The sequence below is a fragment of the Heptranchias perlo genome, chromosome 5 (genome assembly GCF_035084215.1).
Source record: "Heptranchias perlo isolate sHepPer1 chromosome 5, sHepPer1.hap1, whole genome shotgun sequence".
Taxonomy (NCBI): Eukaryota; Metazoa; Chordata; class Chondrichthyes; order Hexanchiformes; family Hexanchidae; genus Heptranchias; species Heptranchias perlo.
In genome coordinates this window covers 103242595-103262482 of record NC_090329.1, presented here as the reverse complement: position 1 = coordinate 103262482, position 19888 = coordinate 103242595, and the positions used below count along the sequence as shown (strand labels likewise).

At 45.3% G+C, this 19888-nt stretch overlaps 1 protein-coding gene across 2 annotated transcripts in view; it reads left to right on the top strand.

The window, feature by feature from the left end:
- The first annotated feature begins 16927 nt into the window (after positions 1-16927).
- The window catches only part of cyb5r4 (cytochrome b5 reductase 4), a 113559-nt gene continuing 110598 nt past the window's right edge, over positions 16928-19888 (top strand). For both annotated transcript variants that reach the window (XM_067984943.1, XM_067984942.1), the window contains exon 1: positions 16928-17136. In XM_067984943.1, the coding sequence (XP_067841044.1) occupies positions 17047-17136 (90 nt within the window). In that variant the 5' untranslated portion in view covers positions 16928-17046. The remainder of the gene's footprint in view (positions 17137-19888) is intronic.

The window sequence follows — 19888 nt, the reverse complement described above, 5'->3', positions numbered from 1 at the left end:
AAAGTTCATAATACTATAGAGAACCTGAATACAGAAAGTACAGCAAAGATCTAAAAAAAGGGAATGAGGGGCAAAGAGAGATTATGAGAATAGATGAGTGGCTAACATAAAAGGGAACCCAAAAGTCTTTTATAAACATATAAATAGTAAAAGGTTAGTCAAAGGAAGGGTGGGCCCAATTGGAGACAAAAAAGGAAATCTTCTTGTGGAGGCAGAAGGTCATAGAAGAAGAGGATGCTGCCATTGTAGCAATTTAGGGGGAAGTAGTAGCAATATTGGATAGATAAAAATAGATAAAGAGGAGGTACTTAAAAGAATGGCAGTACTCAAAGTCGAAAAGTCACCCGATCCAGATTGGATGCATCCTAGGTTACTGAGGGAAGTAAGGGTGGAAATTGCGAAGGATCTGGCCACAATCTTCCAATCCTCCTTAGATATGGGGATGGTGCTGGAGGACTGGAGAATTGCAAATGTCATAGCCCTATTCAAAAAAGGGGAGAGGGATAAACCTGACAATTACAGGCCAGTCAGCCTAATGTCAGTGGTGCGGAAACTTTTAGAGACAATAATCCAGGACAATATTAATTGCCACTTGGAAAAATATGGGCTAATAAATGAAAATGAATGTTAAAGGAAAATCGTGTTTGACTAACTTGATTGAGATCTTTGATGAAGTAACGGAGAGGGTTGATGAGGGTAGTGCGGTTAATGTTGTGTATATAGAATCATAGAAAGGTTACAGCATAGAAGGATGCCATTCAGCCCATCGAGTCCGTATCGGCTCTATGCAAGATCAATCCAGCTAGCCCCTCTCCCCCGCCATATCCCCGTAGCTGTGTAAATTTTTCCTTTCAAGTACTTATCCAGTTCCCTTTTGAAAGCCATGATTGAATCTGCCTCCACCACCCCTTCTGGCAGTACACTCCCGATCCTAACCACTCGCTGTGTAAAAAAGTTTTTCCTCTATCACCTTTTGCTCTTTTGCCAATCACCTTAAACCTATGTCCTCTGGTTCTTGACACTTCCACCAATGGGAACAGTTTCTCTCTGTCTACTCTGTCTAGACCCTTCGTGATTTTGGACTTGCAAAAGGCATTTGATAAAGTACCACGTAATGGACTTGTTAGCAAAATGAAAGCCCATGAGATTAAAGGGACAGTGGCAGCATGGATACAAAAGTGGTTAAAGGACTGAAAGCAGAGAGTAGTGGTGAATGGTTGTTTTTCAGACTGGAGGGAAGTATACACTGGTGCTCCCCACGGGTCAGTATTAGGACCACTGCTCTTTTTGATATATATTAATGACCTGGACTTGGGAATAGAGGGTATAATTTCAAAGTCTGCAGATGACACAAAACTTGGAAATGTAGTAAACAATGTGGAGGATAGTAACAGATTTCAGGAGGAGATAGACAGACTGGTGAAATGGGTGGACACATGGCAGATGAAATTTAATGCAAAAAAGTGTGAAGTTATACATTTTGGTAGGAAGAATGAGGAGAGACAATATAAACTGAATGGTTCAATTTTAAAGGGGGTGCAGGGACAGAGAGACCTGGGGGTGCACTTACACAAATCTTTGAAGGTGGCAGGACAAGTTGAGAAGGCTGATAAAAAAGCATATTTTATTTATAAAACACTGGTTAGGCCTCAGCTGGAGTATTGTGTTCAATTCTGGTTACCACATTTTATGAAGGATGTTAAGGCCTTAGAAAGAGCGCAGAAGAGATTTATTGAATGGTGCCAGGGATGAGGGACTGCAGTCATGAAGAGAGATTGGAGAAGCTGGGGTTGTTCGCCTTAAAACAGAGAAGGTTAAGAGGAGATTTAATGGAGTTGTTCAAAATCATAAATGGTTTTGATAAATTAAATAAGGAGAAACTGTTTCCACTGGCAGAAGGGTCGGTAACCAAAGGCCACAGATTTAAAGTAATCAGCAAAAGAGCCAGAAGTGACATGAGGAAACATTTTTTTTACGCAGCGAGTTGTGATGATCTGGAATGCACTGCCTGAAAGGGTGGTGGAAGCTGATTCAATGGTAACTTTCAAAAGGGAATTGGATAAATACTTGAAGGGAAAAAATGTACAGGCTATGGCAAAAGAGCAGGGGAATGGGACTCATTGGATAGTTCTTTCAAAGAGCCGGCACAGGCACGATGGGCCGAATGGCCTCCTACTGTGCTGTACCTACTATGATACTCATGATACTATAATACTAGGTAAACTTGGATTATATTTCCTAAAGATGGGAAGGTTAAAGAGTGATCTGACTGAGGTGTTTAAAATAATGAACAGAATTGACAGGGTAGATAGGGAACGACTCTTCCCTCTAGTAGGGGAATCCAAAACAATGAAACATAATATTTTAATTTGAGCTAAGCTGTTTGAAAGTGAATCTTGGAAAAACGTCTTCACTCAAAGGGTTGTGAGAATGTGAAAGACACTGACCTAGAAAGCCATAGATGAAAAATCGACCGAGGTGTTTAAAAAGGAGATAGGGAGAAAAAGACATGTAGAATCATAGAATCATAGAAAGGTTACATCACGGAAGGAGGCCATTCGACCCATCGAGTCCGCGCTGGCTCTATGCAAGAGCAATCCAGCTAGTCCCACTCCCCCGCCCTTTCCCCGTAGCCTTGCAATTTTTTTTCCTTTCAAGTACTTATCCAGTTCCCTTTTGAAAGCCATGATTGAATCTGTCTCCACCACCCCCTCAGGAAGTGCATTCCAGATCCTAACCACTCGCTGTGTAAAAAAGTCTTTCCTCATGTCATCTTTGGTTCTTTTGCCATTCACCTTAAATCTATGTCCTCTGGTTCTTGACCCTTCCACCATGGGAACAGTTTATCTCTATCTACTCTGTCTAGACCCTTCATGATTTTGAATACCTCTACCAAATCTCCTCTTAACCTTCTCTGTTCCAAGGAGAACAACCCCAGCTTCTCCAGTCTATCCACTTAACTAAAGCCCCTCATACCTGGAATCATTCTAGTAAATCTCTTCTGCACTTTCTAAAGCCTTCACATCTTTCCCAAAATGCGATGCCCAGAACTGGACACAATACTCCAGTTGTGTCGAGCCAGTGTTTTATAAAGGTTCATCATGACTTCCATACTTTTGTACTGCATGCCTCTAATTACAAAGCCCAGGATTCAGGATGCTTTTTTAACTGCTTTCTCAACCTGCCATGCCACCTTCAACGATTTGTGCACATAAAGCGTCAGATCTCTCTGCTCCTGTACCTCTTTTAGAGTTGTGCCCTCTAGTTTATATTGCCTCTCCTCGTTCTTCTTACCGAAACGTATCGCTTTGCATTTTTCTGCATTAAATTTCATCTGCCACATGTCCGCCCATGCCACCAGCCTGTCTATATCCTCTTGAAGTCTATCACTATCCTCCTCACTGTTTACTACCCTTCCAAGTTTTGTGTCATCTGCAAATTTTGAAATTGTGCCCTGTAAACCCAAGTCCAAATCATTAATATATATATATCAAGAAAAGCAGTGGTCCCAGCAACGTCCCCTGGGGAACACCACTGTACACCTCCCTCCAGTCCGATAAAGAACCTTTCCCCATTACTCATTATTTCCTGTCCCTTAGCCAATTCTGTATCCATGTTGCTACTGCCCCCTTCATTTCATGGGCTGCAATCTTGATGATAAGCCTACCATGCGGCACTTTATCAAATGCCTTTTGAAAGTCCATATACATCACATCAACTACATTGCCCTCATCTACCCTCTTTGTTACCTCATCAAAAAACTCTATCAGGTTAGATAAACATGATTTGCCTTTAACAAATCCATGCTGGCTTTCCCTAATCTCTCATCCAAGTGACAGTTAATTCTGTCCCAGATTATCATTTCTAAAAGTTTCCCCACCGCTGAGGTTAAACTAACTGGCTGGGTTTATCCTTACGCCCTTTTTTGAACAATGTAATCGGGATTAATAGATATAGGCCTAGAAATTTCTTCTAAAATAACTGCGAGCTCAACCGTGCTCACTCTGATTAATGGCGAAATCGAAGATCAAGTTCCAGCATCCGCACATGCGCAGTTAAATGCGGAAATCCAGAACTTGCTCTTAATGGTTCGCTGGCGATATGACAGACGTGTTAAAGGGACTTCACCAGCTGGAATCACTGGAATCAATGGGCCAGCGCCAACTTGCTCTCCTGCCCAGCTGGAAACTAAGTAATATGTCCACAAAAAAGGTATGCTGTAAAATATCAACCCTAAACTAAGGTTCAACGGTGTGGTAAGTCTTTATGAGTGCCAAACAACATTTCTGGCACTGAAAATTACATTTACAAAATGTGGAGTCTCATTAATTGTGATTTTAAGAGTTGGACATTTTTTTAAAAAACTTTTTTACATTAAATTTTTTTACTTTTTATTTCTGACTCGTTCATCTCTATCTTTTAATGCTATACTTCTTACCCTCTCTTTAATTCGCTGTCTCTAACTGTTTTTACAAGGTTTTTAATATTTTACCTTTCACTTCCTGGTTTTGACTCACTGGGGGTTAAATTGGACAAGGCCAATAATCAGGCGCGGGTAGCACGATCTGCGACTAACCTACGCCCGGTGCTTCCTGCGCAGGCAGGATGAGACATTTGTCCGGCCAAAGTATTTACCTGACAGCAGCATTAAAAACCAGGCCTGACAAGAGGATTCAAGGATATGGGCACTTTCCACCAGCAGGGGGAGCCTGAATCTTTTAAAGGGAGGATGTCTCCTAAAATCTCTTAAAGGTAGCCAGTACCTGTTATTTGCTGAAAATAACAGTCTGCTGTCTGCACTGAGTCTGAACGGAGATCAGACATTTCACACGTAAAACACAAATGCAGGTCCCATCCCTATGTTTACAAACTGATGAGTTATGTTAAAACATTGAATAAAGGTTGTGCACCAGTAAATCCAACATCCTCCAATTTGCATGCCAATCTGCCGATCTGAGTTTGTACCAGGCCTGCAAGAATGTGTGCGCTAAGGTTCTTTGCTGATGCACTAGAGGCCTTGGTGCAAGAGGCGGATAGAAGGAAGGACATCTTATATCCGCAGGGGTCAAGAGGCCCTCCAGGCATATGCTCAAAAGGCACTGGGAGGCAGCGGGGGACGAAGTCAATGCCAGGCGTGTGTCACCACGAACATGGATGCAGCGCAGGAAGAAGGATCGTACACAATATGATTCCAATATTACAATTTAAACACAGTGTATATCTTATAATACATGCTGTACAATACAAGGTGGAGTGGCCTTACACAGTGGTCTTTTCCTGGTAACTAACTGTGATTACATCACAATCATTGATCTTTAATTGTGCATTTCATCATTTGTTAAGTAGACTAACTGCACAATTCAACCATGACACCTGCTACGGGTTAAAAATTGCTGTTTAGTCTGTTAACAAAATTGTTACTGTATTTATTAATTCTGTTTCCCTCCCCAACTCCTGATTCCTTCCGTAATCCAAAGCATCCCTTTATCCTTTTCACCAATCCCACTTTAGGATGTCCAACAGGATCAGAAGCTGTCAAAACTGCATGAGTATCACCAAAATAGATACTTTTCAGCCTGGAAGTTCGCAGGGCAATCAATACCTTATACAGTTGGCTTGTTAGGCTATTGTTTGACTCCTGGTAATATTTTTCATATAATGAGTACTTGAATAAAGATGAAAACATGGAGGTGGTTCATTCAAAAATGTTGCATATTGTACAAAGGATTTTGATTGATGTGGATATCTTTTGAGCACAAGAATGAAGGTGTGATGCACTAGAGCCTGTAAGTGGGATTGTTGGCATTTGTCTGGTGATCACTTCATAATGCACTGTCGAGCTACTAAATTTAAATAAATTCTATTTAGAAAAGATTACAAGCAATAATCTCATCGAAGGATTCAGATAGCATTTTAAGCTATTAGAGAGAGTGAAACTCAAGCAGTTTATAACAGTCGACTGAACCCCAAGATAAAACATCTGACCTGAACTTACTTATGTAACGTTTATAATTTTTGTAATGATGTACACCGTGATGTTCTTGAGGGCATGTTTTCCTGGCAGTAGATGTAATGGTGGATACCAGTGAATAATATGCTGTGCAATTGTCTGTGCGACTAACGACTGTGACATGATCATTGGACATGATCATTGAACAGCTGATTACCCGATAAAAAACTGCTATTATATTTATTAATTGTTTCCCTCCACATCCCTGATTCAATTCCGAATCCCAGGTCTCCCATTATCCTCCTTCCCTACCCTACTTTAGAATGTTTAACATGTCGCAAGTGTCAAACATTCCCCTTTCAACCTGGAATGTTTGGAGGGCACTGCCTGGCACAGCTGGTTTGTTAGATTATTTATTCGACTCTATGGGGGGCTATTTTCAGCTGCTACCCTGCCCCGTTTTCCAGCCCATTGCCCGCCCCATGCGAAATGGGCGACCAGAGATCCCGCCTGAAAGAGGCAGAAGCCTAATTGCCTCGCAAATCGATGTCCCACACCGGTTGTAGGATCCCGTTTGCAATTTTCAGTATTTATCAATAGATTGAGTTTGTGCTGGGCTTGTTCTGCCTAGTGGTACCAGGCGTGACGCAGTCTAATCATGGTTTTTAAAGGGACCACTGCAGGTCACTCAAAAACAGGTGGGTTTCAGGTGTAAAAATGAATTTTGAGGGGCTTGGAGGTGCGTTAATCCCCATGACGCCTGACCTTCTACAGCCCTCCCACCCCCTTTCACCTACCCGCACCAGCTGGGTTCCATGCTGGAGTTTTTGTCTTTCTCCAATCGGCGAGCTGCTCGAAATACTCCCAAGCAGGTTTTCATTGTGTCTGATCCCCTTGAGCTACTGCAGGCCTTTAAATCCTGCAGCAGCATGCTATTTCCTTCCCCCAAATGGGTGAGTTCCCAAATGGGCAAGCTCCCAATAAGTAGAGTTTCCAATGCCAGGAGCTCACTCTAAGTATTGGCCCTGAAATTCCTAGGCGGTTCCACCAGTCTCCCTCCATAACTCTGGTGGGCGACTGGTGGAACCCCCAGGTAAATGACGACTGACCTTCTGCTATTTCTGAGATTTTCCACATTGACTTGTAAAAGGCAGAACTTCCCTCCACCCCTTACAAGGTAAATGACGGGCTGGGGGCGGGGCCTAGGGCAGAGACTCCCTAACCTGAGACTTCCCGCTCCTGGCCCTGGTTGGGAATCTGGCATTACAGTGGCAGCCAGTCTGCCCAGTGAGCTGAGGCGTACCGAACTCCACAAGAGCATGTGTGGACCCCACTGGTGGGCTCCAGGCCAGGCAACGGGTCTGAATCCTGCAGCACCTGAAATTGAAAAAAAAAACAAATTCCTGGATCGGTCCACTTACTTGGAGGTCAGTTGGAGCAGACAAGGACAAACGAGGGCAGAACTTCCAGCAGTAGGCCAGAGATGTGTGCCCACTTGCCCATGCTAATGAAGTACTCCCCCACTGGCCACACAAACTTCGACTGGGCCAATGCTGGATGGCACATTCGAGCTCGTATAACCGCTGGGACCGTAACCCAAGCAAATTCAGAGCCTTTGGAGGTGATTTTAACCCCCAAGAACGGGTGGGTTGGGAGTGGGTATGAGTTGAAAATAGTTGTTTTTTCGGCCACAACCGCAAAATTTTCGAATTTTGCATTCCCAGTGAGAAGCCTATACTTTTACGCCCCGACATTAAACTCAGAAATAAAGCCGGGTTGCAGTAGTGACCCAAAAAACAACTATTTGCAACTTCCACCCTCCCCCAACCCACCCGTTCTTGGGGGTTAAAATCACCTCCTTTATAATTAAGCTGCACCAGAAACCTCAGCAGGGTCAGGCATCCAATCTAGCGGGGAAAATGCCCTGTCAGAAAATCTGGGCCTGGCTCTTCTTGAGCTTAATTGTACTTGTAAGCAACACTGCCACAAAAACTTTCTAAGGCTGCCTTTGCACTGCTTCTTTTGCATGAATGCAAAGGAGTTTTGGATGCATATCATTGCAAACGTGGCATTATAACTCAGGAGACTACCGAGGGCAGTAAGGCAAAAAGTGTTGCATGAATCCAGATTTTAAAATATGTTTATGCCCAGCAATCCAAAAATAGGCTTCTAAATTACAAATTTGAGAAGTAAAAAATTTTAAGCTCAAAATCACATTAGTCAAATTACAAGGGCAGTTTTGCTACTTAAAAAATTAACCATTTAGAATATGAATAGCTGTTGATAAATTAAATACAATTATAGTTAAAAAAATTGCTTTTGATGTTTTTTAGGATTCATTCAGTGAGCAAATAAATGATCGCAATTCTAATTAATGCAAGCACACACCTGTTCAGCAGTCTTCTTAAAACAACGTGACAAATCAGACTCGATTAACATTAAAGTCGTTCATGATACATTGCTTCTATTCACATACATTTTAAAAAAGCACTTCATCAAAAACAATTTGTAATGGAAGTCCTTTTCCTATGTATATATAATCTGTTTTTGAATTCTGTGAGTAATGCATGGTGCAGGTATGTTTCTCAGAATATGTAAATAGAGAGAACTTTGTGAATTCTCATGTACACATTATGAAAATAATCACTGCAGTAAAGAAAATGTCCAGTTCTGTAAATAATTGTAGAGACGAGGGGGGGGGTACTTTTGGGTTGGGCGTGATATCGGCTGTGCCAAATGGGCGCAATATCAACGGTGCCGAATGGGCACGTTATCGGTGATGAGCCCACAGGAATGCCTAATGTGACAGGTTCGGGCCTCATTAACATTTTCTTGGCAACCTGTGGGTGCCAAATGAGCGCCCGCTGCAGCTCACTGGTTTCATCAGGAGCAAAATCATCCGGCTACTGCCCGCAGCTGGCTAACAGGCAAGGCCTGTTTAGGTTGGTGGGGGGGGGGAGGGAATTGATGCTGGGGGTTGGTGGAGCGAGGTCAGCATCAGGCCAGAATACCGTATGGAGGACAATTGCCTCTGCATGTTCAGATTCAGCAGAAATACAGTTTGGATCGGAAAGACAATTAGAAAAGGAAAATAACGCTAAAATCATTTGTAAGCAAAAGCTGACTTGTTAAAGTGTGATTAACAGGATACTGTGTGGGGAAGGTGTGAAGCAGAAACAATACTTTAATGACATTGATCAAGCTTGTTTGAGAGTTATCATGATAATTCACAGCTGGAAATATTTTTCAAATTGCACCATCATGCTGTATTCTCTACTTAGACCACTGAATGACACCAACTCAATCAATGCTCATCTTAAATTTCCAGTCAATGGGAGTTCTAGATTGTCCAAACAAAAATGGCCAGAAATTAGAGAAGAATTCCACAGCAGCTGGCCACAACTCAAAGAAGCTATTTCTCAGCGACAGCTAGTAATTTACTTGGTCATGAAAATGAATCAGATTTATGGATAGATAATTATTTTTGTATTTTATGCATATCCTGGCTTTTTCCTGTCTCCAATCAATGCCTGAACATCCTCCTTTCCTTAAAAAATGACTATTCCTTCGCGTGGCCAGACTTTTCCTACCCACTTTTTTAATTCACCTCTTTGCATCTTTTAGGAAAGGAAATGACTGGGCAGTAATCTGGCGGAGTGGATTACTGCCCTTTTAGGGCCAATTTTCCTTCCATTGAAAGCAACGAAATGAAAATCAGGCAGGTTCTATAATGGGTGGGTGATTCGCTCATCCAGATTGTCACCCAGGTGGTGGATGAAACTCTATCCTAGTCTTATCTAGTGAAGAACATTGCTGATGACAATAAAGATCCGGAATAAAAATGCAGATGGTAAATATTCAACCAGAAGGCCACATCAACACTCACCAAGATGCGCATTGTCCAGGCATTTGGGTAAGAGATGCTGGTATTGTTTTCCCAGATAACTTTTATACCAGTTTTTCTTCAAATTGTTCTGTTAATGTTTTTTTTAGTTTAGTTATTATTGGCATTATCAATTTACATTAATAATTACTTGATTTTATCTTTTGGTATGATCCCAATTTTTGACCTCACCTATCTGTCACACATTTCTTTCCTCAACTGATCTGCGCTAATGAATTATGGGAATATGGTAAATTGTCACCATGATTATGAAAGACTGTAGAACAAAAGATACGCCAGTAGCATGGGCAGGTAGGTCACAGAACCAGTTCAATGTAAATAAATGTGAACTAATACATCTGGAAGTAAGAATAAGAAAAATAATGCATCTTGGATGGTAAGATTTTAAATGGAGTAGGGGAGCAGAGGGACTTTGGTGTGCAGATATCAGGATCTTGCTCTATTGCTAACTGCACAATGATTAGCATTAAAAATGGCAGCCGCTACCTCAATTCTGATTTTCATAACGTCAATAGAAGTATTTCTCTCCATCTATCCGCTCTCTACTTTTTTTTTCTTACTCTTACCACTCCTCTGTTTCTCTAACTCTCTCCTTGGTGCTGAAATTCCTATTTTTATGAATTTTAGTAAAAAAAGGTGAGTAGAAAGTAGCATTTCATTCATTTCTGTTATTCTGTGTCTCTCTATTTGCTTTTTTTCTCTGTGTTGCTTTCCCTTTTCTGCTCTGTGTTTCTCTCTCTTGCCCTTTCTCTTTCTCTGACTGCTCCTTTACTTTAGTGATCTCTAGACTCTGCCACCTCCTGTCTTATCTTCAGTGATCTCACCCTACTCCACATCCTTATTAGCAGACACACTGTATAAATGCTCATGCTCCTACGTCCCCTTGAACAGTTGACTAGTGTGCTATGCAAAGTGGTCCTCCATGCTCTGCATCCCTGATCAGTCCATTCTATAAATTGCTCCTCTGCTTCACAGGCTCTGTAAATAGTTAATCATTGTGCAGTTAGCAATAGATCCAGAATGAAAACATAAATCAGAGCTCAATGAGACCTTGAGCCAGCCCAGCATGTACTGCACCATGAATGTACTAATGATAGCAAGACTCACAAATAAAAAAGGACCACACATGACTCAGCATGACATAAAGTAAAACATCCCAAAGGGTTGAGCAGGCATTGTGCTAAAGGTTTCAAATCTGCATATGGAATGGGATTGGAAAACGTACAATTGTCACTCTGATATATCTTGATTTCAGATGGCAGGTTGACAGATGACAAACTCTAAAATGACAGAAATTGCAAAGCTCAAGGTTTATAGCTTTTGGTGGAACTTCACTGCATAAATGTCTTTGATTTGATATTGTAGGCAGAGTGAGTGAAAAGCTTCCAAGAAACCAATAATGCAGCCACTACTAGAGCTGGGAGATCACTACCAAAGAAACATGAGCTCTCAATTGCCAGACGATCAAGTGGAAGGTGGTTGGGTCTAGTGGAAAATCTGGCTTGACAGTTAAGATAGAAGATCCCTCCTGGAGAGTAACAAGATTAGTAGTGCACTGTTGAACGTTTTCCAAGGCTAGAATTAGGTTACCAGAATCATCATCATCAGTTCTACTCATATCTTCGGGAAAATGCTGGTAATCGAAGGAAATACATGCAGAAGCATTCTTCTTCATAGAAACATAGAAACATAGATAATAGGAGCAGGAGTAGGCCATTTGGCCCTTCAAGCCTGCTCCGCCATTCAATATGATCATGGCTGATCCTCTATCTCAATACCATATTCCCGTTCTCTCCCCATACCCCTTGATGCCTTTTGGGTCCAGAAATCTATCTAGCTCCTTCTTAAATATATTCAGTGACTTGGCCTCCATAGCATTCTGTGGTAGAGAATTCCACAGGTTCACCACCCTCTGAGTGAAGACATTTCTCCTCATCTCAGTCCTAAATATCCTACCCCGTTTCCTGAGACTGTGACCCCTTGTTCTGGACCCCCCAGCCAGGGGAAACACCCTCCCTGCATCCAGTCTGTCTAGCCCTGTCAGAATTTTATACGTTTCAATGAGATCCCCTCTCATTCTTCTAAACTCGAGTGAATACAGGCCGAGTTGACCCAATCTCTCCTCATACAACAATCCTGCCATCCCAGGAATCAGTCTGGTGAACCTTCGCTGCACTCCCTCTATGACAAGTATATCCTTTCTTAGGAAAGGAGACCAAAACTGCACACAATATTCCAGCTGTGGTCTCACCAAGGCCCTGTATAACTGCAGTAAGACATCCTTGCTCCTTTACTCAAATCCTCTTGCAATGAAGGCCAACATACCATTTGCCTTCCTAACTGCTTGCTGTACCTGCATGTTTGCTTTCAGTGACTGGTGTACAAGGACACCCAGGTCCCTTTGTACATCAACATTCCCCAATCTATCACCATTTAAATAATACTCTGCCTTTCTGTTTTTCCTTCCGAAGTGGATAATTGCACATTTATCCACATTATACTGCATCTGCCATGTATTTGCCCACTCACTCAACTTGTCTAAATCGCCTTGAAGCCTCTTTGCATCCTCTTCACAACTCACAATCCCACCTACTTTTATGTTGTCAGCAAACTTGGAAATATTACATTTGGTTCCCTCATCCAAATCATTGATATATATTGTGAATAGCTGGGGCCCAAGAACTGATCTCTGCGGTACCCCACTAGTCACTGCCTGCCACCCCGAAAAAGACCCATTTATTCCTACTCTCTGTTTCCTGTCTGTTAACCAATTTTCAATCCATGCCAGTATATTACCACCAATCCCATGTGCTTTAATTTTGCACACTAACCTCTTATGTGGGATTTTATCAAAGGCCTTCTGAAAATCCAAATAAACCACATCCACTGGTTCTCCCTTATCTATTCTACCAGCTACATCCTCAAAAAACTGCAGTAGGTTTGTCAAACATGATTTCCCTTTCATAAATCCATGTTGACTTTGTCTAATCCCATTGGTATTTTCTAAATGTCCTGTTATCACATCCTTTATAATAGGCTCTAGCATTTTCCCTACTACTGATGTTAGGCTAACTGGTCTGTAGTTCCCTGTTTTCTCTCTCTCTCCTTTTTTAAAGAGTGGGGTTACATTTGCCACCCTCCAATCTGCAGGAACTGTTCCATAATCTATCGAATTTTGGAAGATGCATCCAATGCATCCACTATTTCCATGGCTACGTCTTTTAGTACTCTGGGATGCAGATTATCAGGCCCTGGGGATTTATTGGCTTTCAGTCCCATTAATTTCTCCAGCACTATTTTTTTTGCTAATACTAATTTCCTTTAATTCCTCCTTCTCACTAATCCCTTAGTTCCCTAGCATTTCTGGGAAGTTATTTGTGTCCTCTTCCGTGAAGACAAAACCAAAGTATTTGTTTAATTGCTGTGCCATTTTCTTGTTCCCCATTATAAATTCTCCTGTTTCTGACTGTAAGGGACCTATATTTGTCTTCACTAATCTTTTTGTTTTTACATACTTGTAGAAGCTTTTACAGTCTACTTTTATGTTCCTTGCAAGTTTACTCTCATACTCTATTTTTCCCCTCTTAATCAATCTCTTGGTCCTTTTTTGCTGAATTCTAAACTGCTCCCAATCCTCAGGCTTGCTACTTTTTCTGGCAACTTTATATGACTCCTCTTTGGATCTAATACTATCCTTAATTTCTTTTGTTAGCCATGGTTGGGCCGCTTTTTCTTTTGTTTTTGCGCCAGAAAGGAATGTATAATTGTTGCAATTCATGCATTCGTTCCTTAAATGTTAGCCATTGCCTATCCACCGTCATGCCTTTTAATGAAGCTTCCCAATCTACCATAGCCAACTCACTCCTCGTACCTTCGTAGTTTCCTTTGTTTAGATTTAGGATCCTAGTTTCGGATTGGACTACTTCACTTTCCATCTTAATGAAGACGTCTGTCATGTTATGGTCACTCTTCCCTAAAGGACACCACATAACGAGATTATTAATTAATCCCTGCTCATTGCACAATACCCTATCTAGGATAGCTTATTCCCTGGTTGGCGCTTCAACGTACTGGTCCAAAAAACCATCTCGTACACACTCCAGGAATTCATCCTCCACAGTATTATTGCTAATTTGGTTTGGCCAGTCTATATGTACATTAAAGTCACCCATGATTACTGTAGTACCCTTGTTACATGCATCTCTAATTTCCTGTTTGATGCCATCCCCTACATCACCACTACAGTTTGAAGGCCTATGGACAACTCCCACCAGTGTTTTCTGCCCCTTGGTGCTTCTTAACTCCACCCAGACTGATTCTACATCTTGATTTTCTGAGCCAATATCCTTTCTCACTATTGCTCTGATTTCATCCTTTACTAACAACGCCACCCCACCTCCTTTTCCTTTTTGCTTATCCTTCCTAAATATCGAATACCCTTGGATATTCAGCTCCCAGCCTTGGTCACCCTGCATCCATGTCTCTATAATCATAATTATATCATATCTGTTGACATCTATTTGCTCTGTTAATTCGTCTACCTTATTACGAATGCTTCATGCATTCAGATACAGTGCCTTTAGATTTGTCTTTTTAACATTTTTAGACATCGTAACATTTTTTTGTACTATGACCCTATTTGTCTTATTACCATTTTTTCTTACCCGGAGCCTATTTGTTAGTGCACTCTTTTGTTTGTACGCTCTGTCCCTTCCTGACACAATCTGCTTGTCCTTACCCCAATCACTTTCCTGCACTGCTTCTTTGTCTTTTCTCTTTAGCGTTCTAGATTTCTCTCCACCGGGACCTTCTCCCCCTTACTTATGATGTGGAGATGCCGGTGATGGACTGGGGTTGACAATTGTAAACAATTTTACGACACCAAGTTATAGTCCAGCAATTTTATTTTAAATTCACAAGCTTTCGGAGGCTTCCTCCTTCCTCAGGTGAATGTTGTGGAAATGAAATCCTCGAAATGAAATCGCATTTATAAATCACAGAACAATGCTTGGTGATTACAGACAGTTTTTTCAACTGCCCGTTGCCAAGGCAATCAGTGTGCAGACAGACAGGTGTTACCTACAAGGTCTCCGAATATACAAATCACCAAAAAAAAACAGAGATAGAGAGGTAGAAACATAGAAAAGACTGCAAGTGACCCGTTATATTAAAAACAGATAACATTTGTTCGCTGGTGGGGTAACGTGTAGCGTGACATGAACCCAAGATCCCAATTGAGGCCGTCCTCATGGGTGCGGAACTTGGCTATCAATTTCTGCTCGACGATTTTGCGTTGTCGTGTGTCTCGAAGGCCGCCTTGGAGTACGCTTACCCGAAGGTCGGTGGCTGAATGTCCTTGACTGCTGAAGTGTTCCCCGACTGGGAGGGAACTCTCCTGTTTGGTACTCTCCTTACTTAGGGAACCCTCCTTACTTAGGTTAAAGCCCTATCTACCTCCCTAGTTATTCGATTCGCTAGAACTTGGTCCCATCATGGTTCAGGTGTAGTCCATCCCAACGGAACAGCTCTCTCTTTCCCCAGCACTGGTGCCAGTGCCCCACAAATCAAAACTCACTTCTCCCACACCAAACTTTGAGCCATGCGTTCATCTCTCTGATCTTATTTACCCAATGTCAATTTGCTCATGGCAAGAAGAAATACATACTGTACAGCCTCCAACCTGACTGGTCTATCGTACTTGAGTAGGAACGGGGTGCTGATGATTGTATAATGAACAACAACAACAACTACTTGCATTAATATAGTGCCTTTAACATAGTCCCAAGGTGCTTCACAGCTGTGACTGGAAAGATAAGAATGGAACCAGGCGAGCGCAGTCCCATCCAGCTGGATGATGCAGGAGTGGTGATGGAGAAGGATGGTGTGGTCAATCGTGTCATACGCCATCCCGACTTGGAAATGTATTGCCATTCCTTCATCGTCGCTGGGTCAAAATCCTGGAACTCCCTTCCTAACAGCACTGTGGGAGAACCTTCACCACACGGACTGCAGCGGCTCAAGAAGGCGGCTCACCACCACCTTCTCAAGGGCATCCGTGGAGAAACAGAAGTCAGTGCGTTTCAGGTCTAAGACCCTTCCTCAGGACTGACTAACTGATTGACTTGTTTCTCCATGGATGCTGCCTGGCCTACAGAGCGTTTCCAGCCTTTCCTGTTTTTGTTTTCAGATTTCCAGCATCTGCAGCAATTTTTGCTTTTTGTCCTGTTTATCGTTGGTTGCATATAGTGACACTATTATTCCCGGCCAGAATGGAGATGATCGGGTAATTCCCCTGTCAATCGTGCTCGGAGACCGCACAGCTGTAAGTTATTGGGATTGATTTTACGCACATAAATTGTATGTAACTATCCTCTACTCTGCAATTTGCTGGAGAAATCAACATGCTTTTATCCAGAAAAGTTGCTGCAATTTAGGGCTGCAAACTGCAAAAAAAGTTGCTGCAAAAGTGCCCCCTTTTTAAGAAGGGCACAACTAATAAACCCCAAATCATAAAAAAGGACAAAGGAAACTTAAAGTAACAATGTTGCTTGTTTTTGCAGTTTGCTGAGTAAATAGACTTTTTTTTTCTTTTTTTTTCTCAGGAGTGTGGGATGGAAGAGCAGCCAGGTTTTTTTTAGCCACTCTCCTTTTTCTTTTGTTTTTAGGCCCCCCTTTTATAAGAAGGGGGGGTTTAGGGTGTGTTTATGTGCAAAAATCCAAAAGAAAAACCAAACCAAGTGTCAAATTATAATTTTATTATCCCGGTCCAGGATGCAGTCCAGCCCCTGCTGTGCCCACCGATCGCGGAAAGCCTCAAGCGTACCGGCAGACACCGCCTGCTCCATCTCCAGAGCCACCCAGGCGCAGAGAATTGATTGCACGGAAGAGAAATAGACTTTGTTTTGAGTCCTGCCACCTCCAACTCATTGACTATAACAGTGGTGTCAACAGACACTCTGCTCATTGTTGCTCACTGTGTGGGGGGAGGGGGGGGAGGGGGGGATGGGGGGAGGGGGGACTACAACTCCCATAATGCCACTCTCCACCGCGCATGCTCATTGACTTCCAGAGGCCGAAGCAGGGAGTCGGGTGACAACCAGGGGCTGTCTGACGGGGCCAAACCCGGGAGGGAGGGACGAACGACCCCCCCAATTTAATATAATAATTGAAGGCACTGCCGAAGAGGTCGGAGATGTTGAACGTCCCGTCTCAGTTCCCTGCGCCCGGTTCTCAACAGCGGGTCTCGGCGGCCTCTGCCTCCACCGCCGCCGGCAGGAAGAAGGTGAGAGAGTCGGGGCCGGGTCTGGGTGACGGGCCGCCGCCGGGCCGTCCCCCTCCCCCCCGCCGGGCCGTCCCCCTCCCCCCCGCCGGGCCGTCCCCCTCCCCCCCCCCCCGCCGGGCCGTCCCCCTCCCCCCCCCCCCCCCGTCCCCCTCCCCCCCCCCCCCCCCCCGCCGGGCCGTCCCCCTCCCCCCCCCCCCCCCCGCCGGGCCGTCCCCCTCCCCCCCGCCGGGCCGTCCCCCTCCCCCCCCCCGCCGGGCCGTCCCCCTCCCCCCCCCCGCCGGGCCGTCCCCCTCCCCCCCCCCCCGTCCCCCTCCCCCCCCCCCCCCGCCGGGCCGTCCCCCTCCCCCCCCCCCCCCCGCCGGGCCGTCCCCCTCCCCCCCGCCGGGCCGTCCCCCTCCCCCCCGCCGGGCCGTCCCCCTCCCCCCCCCTCCCCCCCGCCGGGCCGTCCCCCTCCCCCCCGCCGGGCCGTCCCCCTCCCCCCCCCTCCCCCCCGCCGGGCCGTCCCCCTCCCCCCCACCGGGCCGTCCCCCTCCCCTCCCCCTCCCCTCCCCCCCTCCCCCGCCGGGCCGTCCCCCTCCCCTCCCCCGCCGGGCCGTCCCCCTCCCCTCCCCCCCTCCCCCGCCGGGCCGTCCCCCTCCCCTCCCCCCCTCCCCCGCCGGGCCGTCCCCCTCCCCTCCCCCCCTCCCCCGCCGGGCCGTCCCCCTCCCCTCCCCCCCTCCCCCGCCGGGCCGTCCCCCTCCCCTCCCCCCCTCCCCCGCCGGGCCGTCCCCCTCCCCTCCCCCCCCTCCCCCGCCGGGCCGTCCCCCTCCCCTCCCCCCCTCCCCCGCCGGGCCGTCCCCCTCCCCTCCCCCCCTCCCCCGCCGGGCCGTCCCCCTCCCCTCCCCCCCTCCCCCGCCGGGCCGTCCCCCTCCCCTCCCCCCCCTCCCCCGCCGGGCCGTCCCCCTCCCCTCCCCCCCTCCCCCGCCGGGCCGTCCCCCTCCCCTCCCCCCCTCCCCCGCCGGGCCGTCCCCCTCCCCTCCCCCCCTCCCCCGCCGGGCCGTCCCCCCCTCCCCCGCCGGGCCGTCCCCCCCTCCCCCGCCGGGCCGTCCCCCTCCCCCCCGCCGGGCCGTCCCCCTCCCCCCCGCCGGGCCGTCCCCCTCCCCCCCGCCGGGCCGTCCCCCTCCCCCCCGCCGGGCCGTCCCCCTCCCCCCCGCCGGGCCGTCCCCCTCCCCTCCCCCCCCTCCCCCGCCGGGCCGTCCCCCTCCCCTCTGCGTAGATGCAGTGAATAGGTTCTGAAACTGTTACAAATTTGATGTTTTGCAAGTCAGTTTGCCAAGTGATACTACTGCCTCTTTACGGCTGCATTGTTGTGCTCAATAGCCCTCATTTTGAGGTCAGCACTGTAAAGTAAATAAACTTATACTGCAGCTTCCACCCATTTAAAGAAGTGGTTTTTGTGATGTTTCCAGAGGTGCCCAGTGATAAATGTGAATGCTGCTGGCTGATACCTTTTCTGGCTGCTGTAGAGGGAAACTGCATGAGAACAGTGCCAGCCAGCAATGAAAAGAGGAACTTAGTGTTTTTTTCTTTCTTGCACATTTGAATTTTTTGTTGTGAAATTGTGTGAAAATAAATGTGAATTTATAACTCTATGCTCAGCTGGTATCATGTTTGGAAGCCCATTCCAGATATTAATCACTGTTTGTGAGCAAGACCTTTCCTGACATCAGTCCTGTGTTCACCTTTTGCTAATATGACCTATACCACCTTATCCTACTAGTATGATTTAATTTGAAGTAGTTGGATTTGCCTTTTCTATACCATTTATTTACTATCCTGTATATCTTTTTTATAAAGTTACCTCTCAGCTGCCTGCTTTTAAGGCTGGAAGCTCAAGTTTCTCCTGTCTTTTTTTTAGAACTGAATCCTTTGACACCAGGGATAAATTTATTGATTCTTCTCTGCATTTACTTCTTCTCAGGATTTACAAACATATAAAATTAACGGGCAGGCAAAGACCAGCTGGTCCATCAAGCCTGTCCCACACCATGATGGCTGGAGCATCATGACTTGACACTCCCTTTACCCTCCTCCTTGCAGCCATTTAATCTCCTGGGAGAGAAAAAAAAACCCAGGACCAATAAAGGGGAAAAATACTCTGGGAAAATTCCTCTCCAACCCCCTCAGGTGATCGAAACCAGTTCAGGAGATTGCCCAAGTGTTATCTATAAAGACCTATATGATGTGATCTCTGCCCCAGTCAAGACCTGGTCCGGCACCCTCTTGTAGGCATGCAGAGAGTCAGCATCCACTACACCAGCTGGCAATGTACTTCAGAGGCTCACTACCCTCTGGGAAAAGAAGAACCGCCTAACATCCCGTCTATTCCCACTCTTTTATATAGTTTAAACTCATTTCCCTTGGTCCTCCCCAATCGTTTGAACGCCATCCAGCTCTTAAATTACTTTATAAACCTCTATCAGGTCACCTTTAAGTCTACGCTGCTCTAAAGTAAATAGATCAAGGTCCTTGAGTCTATCTGAGTAGCTGAGATTCTTTGATTCCTAGCTCTCCTGTGGACTTTTTCCACCATGTGTGGGGACCAAAACTAGACACAGTACTTTAGGTGCGGCCTGACCAGCGACCTGTATAATGTCAAAATAATGACCTTTCATTGGTTCTATTAATACAACCCAATATCCTGTCAGCTTTAGCTACAGCTTTTTTACATTGGTCATTATTTGAGTATCTCCCCTGTGTCTAAGTGACCAGA